Genomic DNA, 8577 nt, shown 5'->3' on the forward strand with positions numbered 1-8577 from the left:
GCCGAATAGGCCGTGGCCCGCCCAGCCCATGAAGTTTTGTACAGTATACATCTACTCTTGGGCCTTAAAACAACAGACCATAAACTATGTTCTTCTTGTTGGCCCGCCCATGTTTGGGCTGCAAGCTCCGCCACTGAACTCAAGGTCCTTCTCGTCACAGGGGTTGCCTAGACCCACCCAGAGTTTGGATGGTGGTGGTCGGATCTTATCGAACATGGCAAGAAAGCATCTCGAAGAATGTACGTACTAGCTACACTTCGTTACCAATGATGCATGCTGGCAGAAGGCAGATGCTGCGCGGACAACTCGACAGGTTTATTTGATACGTACACCTTGCAAACATGCCACATGCGTGAGACTGAACCGGTAGACACACCACACATACACTTTTGTCCCGTGGCCACACTTTGCAATATCACGCACCGCAACAGACACGTCACTGTCACTCACACACCCAATACACAGAGACACCCTTACCTGCATGCGGACAACTCTGTACGTACTGCTCTTCCCAGACAACCGTTGCATGATGCATGCACCCTGTAACCACCGCAGCCACGTACGTCTCAGATATCTTACAGGCAGACGTGGCACGACACGTCCCGTGATCTCGGCGCGCATGCACGCGTCAGTCGTAGGCGGCGCTGAAGAAGGCCTTGGCGGTGCATGCGGCGAGGATCTGGAGGACGCCGGCGTTGGAGCGGGCGACGCAGCGCGGCGACTTGAACTGGCTCACGGGGGCGCCCAGGGAGAGGTAGTGGCGGAGCACCCGGTGGAAGGTCCCCCGCTTCAGCACCCGCAGCTCCAGCGGGCCGATGGCGCAGGACCGCCGCGACCCGACGTAGCCGGGGTCCGCGAAGGAGCGGTCCAGCTCGTCGCAGCACCCCTGCAGCGCGTCGGCGCTGGCGTCGGCCGCGGCGGCGTTGAGCTCGACGAAGACCACGTAGTGGCCCGGGTCCGACGACATGTCCGCGTGGCTGGTGTAGTCCACCACCTCCAGCTTCTCGGCGGCGAGGAACTTGGCGGCGGCGGCGTCCACGGCCAGCTGCAGGTCCTGCTCGCTGTTCTTGTCGATGTTGATGGACAGCGCCAGGTTCCGGCGGCACACGAACTTGAGCTTGGGCGTCGCGTTGTGGAACCCGGCCACCCGCACCACGTCGCCCAGCCTGTACCGGTACAACCCTGCCAAACATATTTTTCGTTTCAGAAACCACTAGTACAATTCTATCACCAAATAATCATGGAATTTTTTCTTGTGATTTTCCGAGAGTGGAAACATAGTATCCATCGAAGCAAGTCATGATGAAATAAAAGGCCCAGCAGGGCATGTAAAATGATGGGCCAACATGAGACAAACAAGCAATGATGCAAACAAAATTCTCCTATAGCTGTGGTCACGGATTGGACATGTACCGGCAACCTGTGCGTGCCCACTTGTGCTGTGTGTTGCACCGGTTCTTATCCAATTATCATCTGCCAGGATACATCATTTCGTGTAGGCCCGCCCGGCCTTGATGTGGCGCCCATGCTCAACCTCATCCGTGGAGCCATGCAGGTGAGGTGACGACAAACCCTACTGTTAACTGACGCACTTGAAAATTTATCATATTCTACTTGAAAACTAACACAAGAATAGGATAAATTTTCAGGGGTAGATCGATAGGGAGGTTAGGAGTGTGCGTGGCTTCAGATGACGGAAGAGTTTTTGTTGCCTTTGATCTTAGGTTTTGTTTGACAGTTGCAGGCGTTGCATTCACATGTGAATGCGTGTATATGACCTGCCACCTGCCGGCCTGGTCAAAGTTAAACTTTGGCTAACCTGGTCCGGAAATTGAATTGTGCGAGTTCCAAGCTACTCCATGGATGGAGTACATGGAGTAGCTGCTAGCTATAGGGATCAAGAATGTCGCCTCCTACCTCTCTAGAAGAAGAAAAGAAAGGTGGCTAGGGTTTTCACGTAAGTGCCGCCGTCACCGCTGGTACCCCTCGCCTCCGGGTGCCTTCCAGCACCGGAGAGGTGGGGAAAACCCTGGTTTGAAGTTAGCTGTGTTCGGGCAATGACGTCATTGACTGTGTGGGATACGATCTCTTGTCTTGTCGTCGTTCTGGCGATGCTCATGCTGGTTGGCATCGGAAGACGGTGCGTCAAGCTTCAGATAGGCTAGATCTTGGGCCGCGTTTTGGCCTACATTTCTTCTACGTGATCTTGGACGAGTTGTTTGCTGGAGAGGAGGTCGACGGTCCATAGTTTCGTCTTTTGCCTTCTTCTTCTTTCGGCGTTGCGCGACAATTTCAACTTCGTCGGAAACCCTAGTGAGATAAGGCCTCCTCGATTCTGTCTAGCCAGATTTGGGATGATTACCCAACTCACTTTGCCTTCTTCTTCTCCAGGACGGCGATCTGATTCTCTGTGTGCTATCACCGGCTTCTCCTGGCTCGCTCTGACCGATGCCTTCCCTCCGCCACATCAACAACGTTACCCTGGCACCACGGGCATTCTAGAGATGCAAAGGTGACATCGAGTTTTGCTCATGGCACGTTACCAACAAGTGCAAGAGGAAGTTGCCGTCGATATATCAAAGGATATATATTTCATCTTATGCCTTAGTAAGGATAGTCTTATAAAGGTTGGGCAATTTTAATATATGACGTTGCCTTCTCGCGGGCAAGAATGATGAACAAGGGCAAAGGGACAGACCGCCTTGTCTCGCATATATATTTTTACCGGTCCACCGGTTCAACACCTAATCTATGGATTTTGACGCATTTTGATTTTTTAACCTCCATCCCATAATATAATACGTTTCTGCAAGCTATCCACACGCCACACTTTCTAGGCTTGCTTCCCTTTGTTCGGACTTACTACCGCGATAAAAATATGCAATGATGGGCGGAAGTAAGATTTATATTGGAACATCGAGTCCTAAGTCGTGTCTTGGCCAGGGCTATATGTTTGGTCTTTGGAAAAACAACGGGCACTTGATTCTTGGTGTTTTGGCTCGATGTGTTGAATGATAATATTCATTCCAGATAATGCTGAAAAGTCCGCGGACTCTCATCACCTTTTTGTTTTTTCCCAGAGAAAAGGACTTGCATCAGCCGTGTCGATTAACGTACTCTACTAGTCAACAAAGTTAATGTATGCTCGACGGTGTAACTTTCATACAGATCATCGATCACAAGCTACTCCCTTCGTTCCAAATTACTCGTCGCAGAAATGGATGTATCTAGAATTAAAATACATCTAGATACATCCATATCCGTGACAAGTAATTCGGAACGAAGGGAATACTATATACGTGACAGTAACGCCACAACTAATACCCACCGTAGCCGCCATCTTCTGCTTCGTGAAGCATCATGACAGCGCAGTAGCACTGTGTTCGACTTTGGTTCACTAGGTCAGAGGAGAGAATCCATGCCCTCCAAGATTGCTCGCCAATATACGTCGCAACCAAACGGGGTCTAGTTCATCGGACGGCTCATTTGGTGACCAAATTGACCCACTAGACCGGCTAGATAACTGGGCAGAAAATGGTGTTCGCTCCGGTCCAAATTAATTGGCGCGGCTCTATTATGTCCACTTCAAAATCCCTGTGCGTTTCGACAGGAATCCATCGAGAGGTGACCGTCTTATATACCTAAAAGCTAGCCATTTAGAAAGTGGAGGCTCCACTTGGTTAAGTTAAGACCTCAGTGAAGGACTGATCACCCAGCACAAGGGTTTGGAACCGGAAGGCGACAGGCCAAGTCAATGCCCCCCCTTGCCAAGTGAGAGGGAATAACCTTGGCGGGTTCATGCATGGACTCCATGGAGCGTACGTAAAAGAGGCAAGGAAATAAGGTGGTGCAGTGGTGCAGTGGTGCGTGCGTACCTGCGAATGTGGTCATGACGACCTCGTAGTGCTCGCCCACGACGACGTCCGTCAGGCCGACGGGCTCCGACTCGCCGTAGCACGCGTCGGGGCCGGGGGCGGCCGTGCAGCCGGGCCTGAGGGGGATGAACTCGAAGTAGCCGATGTCGGGGAGCACGGTGAAGGTGGCGGACTCGGGCGGCATCGCGGGCTCCAGGTTGGCGCCGATCCACCCCTCGGACGCACCGTACTCGGCGGCGACCAGCGGCAGCCCGCCCGCGTAGTGCCGGAGCTTCTTCACGTAGTGCTCCATGGACCCCGTCATAATGCCGTACACGTACTTGGCGTTGGGCCACAGCGCCGGGATCACCCCGTACCAGTTGCTCAGGCCGGCGCACTTGCGCGCCACGGCGTCGGCGAGCTCGGGGTTCGGCCCGGCGAGTAGCGCCGACACGGCCTGCCGGACGGCCGGCGAGGTGACGCGGGTCGGCGACAGGGCGCCTCGGCGGATGTCGGCGCAGAGCTCCTCCCACACCCGCTCGAAGGTCTGGAAGGCGAGCACGACGCTGTGCGCGAAGGTGGCCGATACCATCTGCACCTCGCCGGCGGCGAGCAGGCCGCAGAGGAGGTGGCAGTAGAGCGACTGCGCGAAGTCGGCGCCGAAGATCACCTCGTCGGGGCTGCAGCACTGCGACTGCACCACGCGCATCGTCGCCTTGAACTCCTCGCTGCGGTACACGTTGGTGGTCGCCGTGGTGGCCGTCAGCCCGCCCTTGGTCGTGAACTGCCGGCTGCTGTAGATGAACTGCAGCGCCTTGCCGTCCTCCACGGGGAACTCCCTGCCGTTAAGCAGTCAACATATACACCTCATTAATGGAGATCACCAACCGAAAAACCTTCACTAAAACTAGAAGGAGAATGAGAATGACAGGCCGGCGGTACAAGAGGAACAAAAGGAGGTTGCAGTCGTACGTTAGGCTTATAGCGTCGATCATAGATTTAATTCTAACAGGTTATTCTACAACTGATTACTCCATTCCAACTCACAGATCCATCGATACTGTTGGTTCACGTGATGTACAAATTGATAACAGCCGAATTATGGCGGAGGACGACTCCCCGGCCCGGATCGAGGCCGGGCACCAGAAGCCACAAATTTAACCGAACGAAATCTGGGCTGGATTTGCTCTCTACCTGTTCCTGAAGGCGTAGGAGGTTCGGTATATCTGCATCGTGGACTTGACGAGCTCCTCGTTGAACAGCAGGTACTTGCGCTTCCCCTGCGTCGTGCCGGAGCTGCGCGTCGCGCGTGCACCAAGATGCATCACCATGATCAGTCCTCGAGGAGAGCTTAAAGAGGAGCTAAATGTACGGTAGGAGCCTTGATTGGCAAGTGGCAACGAGCGACCAACCAACCTTAGGGAGATGGAGGTGACGGGCTTGCCGGTGAGGATGGGCGTGGCGTCGCCGTCGACGATGCGCTCAATGTAGGGCTCGAGGTCGGCGTGCGTGGCGAGCGGCACGCATTCCTTGAAGCTGGCGGGGTCGGTGCGGCCGGCGAGGCCCAGCCCCTGCAGGTACTCGGTGGCGCCGTTCTCGACAAGGATCCGCCGCAGCGTCTCCCGCTGCACAATGTCGGCGTCCCGTGTCAGCCGCTCGAACTCGGCGATCACCTTGTCGCCGCTGAACTCGCCGTTCTTCTTCTCCAACATCTTGCCGCTGCTTGCAGAGTCGAATCACCACCGATGCAGTGATGCTAGTCCACTCTCCACACCGGTCGGGCTCCAAGCGGCTGCCACTAGACGCTGCAACAACAGGAAGAAGAGCCGAAACCAAGTCAAAAGCATGGGGGGTGGGGCTAGTTCGACTGTTGAAGAAGAGGAGGTGACGTCAGCGATGAGATTTTGTGTCCAACATCGCTCGTGTCCTCTTTTGGATAAAAAGCTCGAGCGGGACAAAATTAACAGCGGGACTTTTCTTTGCTTCTTCGACGAAACGAAACAAAACAAAACACCGAGAGGGCAAACGAGAGGAGAGGATCGTGAGAAGAGAGCAGCGGGAACAGTGGCCACAGGTCTGTCTGTGTGCTTCTCGCTGCCCGTGAGGTGGAACTACTAAAAACCAAGGCCTAGAAATCTGCTAGTAGTAGCTAAAATTAGTTCAGTCGAGGGACAAAGATCCAACGATCTTCTCTCTCTGCTCTTTCCTTTTCTTCTCTCTGTCACGCAAATTGATGAGGAGCCTACGACGGAGAGCAGAGCAAAGGAACAGCGCAAGAGACAAAGAACAGCTAGGGAAGGGAACCCGAGAAAGAAAGAAAAGGGAGCGCGCGGCCACGAGCCGGAGCCGGCCCGTCCGCGTGGGCGCACTCACCTCGGGGTGTCCGCCGCGGGAGGCGGGACCGGGCAGGCAACGGAGGCCGCGGTGCTGCAGCTAGTCGCGCCGCGGCAACGGACAAAGCGCGACGCGGGAGGGAACGAGACGCCCCTCCGCTCAAGCACCTACTATGCTAGGCGCGAAGACGCACGGGGGACAGCGCGCGGCGTGGAGTGGAGAGAGTACGGTGAGGTGAGGACTGGGGAGACGACGAACGCGGGCGGATATATACACGCGGGCGGGCGACGCGCGGTTTTATCTGCGTGCGATGCGAGCGGAGCAGGACTGTCGGGAGGGGTAATACAGGAACTTGCCATGGGTTGTTGTTGATGGGACACGATGATGGCCTTTTCATCTTGCTGTGGCACGACACGATCGGGCTGCAGAATACGGCGCAAAGTTTGCTATCCGGTTTTATCCATGGCTGCAAATGGGGGGAGTTGAAGTCGGGAACGGTTTGATTTAGCTTTATCCCCTCGCAGGTAGCGACAGACATGCGGATTTAATTCCAATCACAACATCCTGGTTGTGCACATCAAGTAATTTCAGCATAGGCGAGTGATAGGCGCCGGTCGGCCGGACGAAATTTTGGCCAACCACACTGTGCATGTACGCCTTGCGTAGTTGTAGCCGCGTGATCCCTTTTTCAACTACTTCGTTCAGAAAAAACAGAAAAGAAAATCCATGGTGCCTGTACACCGCGTCCACGACGTGATCCTCCGAGACACCAATCAGCTCGTCAGCCGTCCTCGCCCGTTCGCCACGACGATCGCCGCCCTCGTCGCTGGTGGTCGGCCTCGCAGCAGCAACCTCGCCGGTTCCAGCCGGACGTGTAGCCCTGTAGCGAATCGTCGTCGTCTTGTAGCATGCCCGCCGTCTGTGTAGTTGAAGCACCTAGCCGCCACCGTCGTAGCACGTCCGTCACAGCACCATCGTGCTGCCGGCCGCGGCTCTCAACTTAGCGGTTCGCGCAAAATCAGCATGCCGGTTGAAGCCTTTTCTCACGCTGATGAAAGCTTTTTTCACACCGGTTGAAGCATTTTTCACAGACTTGAAGCTTTTCCCATGCCGATCGAAGCTTTTTTCACCGCAGGTTGAAGCTTTTTCCCACGTCCATCGGCGCCCGTTGCCCACCTATTTGCAGCAGCACCGCGCACCGGTTGTGCCATCTTCTTATGTCGTTTACAACACTATAGGTCACCGGTTGAAGCTTTCATGTGACAATATGGTTGTAGCTTTTCTTAATTTGCGGTGGTTTGGTTGAAACTTTTTCAAACTATAGTTGAAGCTTTCATATAAACGGTTGCAGCTCTTCAGTCGCATAGTGGTCCGGTAAGCTTTATATGCCACCGGTTGAAGCTCTATATACCATCGGTTGAAGCCTTTGAATCAAAGGTGGAACTTTTCACAAGAACGGTTGCATCATCATCTTAGCCGTGGAAGCTCTGACGACTGTCGGTTTCAGTTTGTGACCGAGAAGGTGAGGGTGCGCAGGGGGCTGAGAGGGGGAAAAGGCTGGGAGGAGCTGGTTGTCGACGTCTTCTCCTCCCCGCCGTGGCTCGCCCTAAGAGCAAGGTCTCGTTCATGTCGTTGTGTGCGCATGAGCATAGAGACGGAGGAACTAAGCGGTTGCAGCGGCACCTAGTGAGGTAGAAGAAACGGTGATGTGGAAGAAACCGTTTGTAGAAAGAAAGGGGAGCCCTGGGCGACGCATGATACGAATTGATCCACAGGCTCGCGTGCGACCGGCCCAACCTTCGGTTGGCTGCCCGGCCACAAAATTTTCCCTTTAGGATTACGCAGAGTGGATATTTATCTTTTCTACTATGGACAATCTCGTATACAGGGTATAGTCCCTCCACTTCTAGAAAAACCCAAGCTTTGCATAAGTTTTACGCTTTTTTAAGAAAAACTTACGATCCATTCACTAACCGTCAAAATAGTACAAAGAACATAAGAAGTAAAAAAATCATCTAAGTCAAAGACCACCAAGGACGACTATAAGCACAGGAGCCAGACAAACATTGTTATAGTAGGGAGTTGGGAACTTGTCGTGCTAAGGCCCCATATGACCAACACACTAGAACAACAACCGCCGATGATAAAAAGAAGCGTAGGTCTTAGGCTCCTTTGTTCAAAGAAAAATGAAAGAAAATTGTAGGATTCCTGTGTTTGACTGAGACCCCTAGTGGCATAATAACACGTCAATTATACATTTCATGTGGTTTGACTTTGTTTTGACTCTGTTTATTACGATTCCTATGTTTTCTCTATTCATGTAAATTGAACACCCAAGTTTGTGAAATTCCCACGTTTCCTTTTTTTGAAGAAAAAATGTTATACACAT

The 8577-nt window shown here is 53.5% G+C and overlaps 1 protein-coding gene across 1 annotated transcript; it reads right to left on the reverse strand.

Moving 5' to 3' along the window:
• Positions 1 to 294: 294 nt before the first annotated feature.
• On the reverse strand, positions 295 to 6465 carry LOC123069272 (jasmonoyl--L-amino acid synthetase GH3.3). The gene is made up of 5 exons (XM_044492086.1): positions 6228 to 6465; positions 5271 to 5659; positions 5049 to 5150; positions 3876 to 4693; positions 295 to 1182 (listed from the first exon to the last, which is right to left on the reverse strand). The coding sequence occupies exons 2-5, from the start codon at positions 5564 to 5566 to the stop codon at positions 629 to 631; spliced, it is 1770 nt and encodes a 589-aa protein (XP_044348021.1). The 5' UTR covers positions 5567 to 5659; positions 6228 to 6465; the 3' UTR covers positions 295 to 628.
• Positions 6466 to 8577: the final 2112 nt, after the last annotated feature.

The sequence above is a fragment of the Triticum aestivum genome, chromosome 3B (assembly GCF_018294505.1).
Source record: "Triticum aestivum cultivar Chinese Spring chromosome 3B, IWGSC CS RefSeq v2.1, whole genome shotgun sequence".
Taxonomy (NCBI): domain Eukaryota; kingdom Viridiplantae; phylum Streptophyta; class Magnoliopsida; order Poales; family Poaceae; genus Triticum; species Triticum aestivum.

Bases quoted from the DNA above. Each gene is read 5' to 3' on its own strand.
- LOC123069272 (XM_044492086.1), bottom strand. From the start codon at position 5,566: ATGTTGGAGAAGAAGAACGGCGAGTTCAGCGGCGACAAGGTGATCGCC. The intron at 5,151-5,270 runs GTTGGTTGGTCG...CGCGACGCGCAG, and splicing joins GTCACCTCCATCTCCCTAAG to CTCCGGCACGACGCAGGGGA. The intron at 4,694-5,048 runs GTAGAGAGCAAA...GCTTAACGGCAG, and splicing joins TCCTACGCCTTCAGGAACAG to GGAGTTCCCCGTGGAGGACG.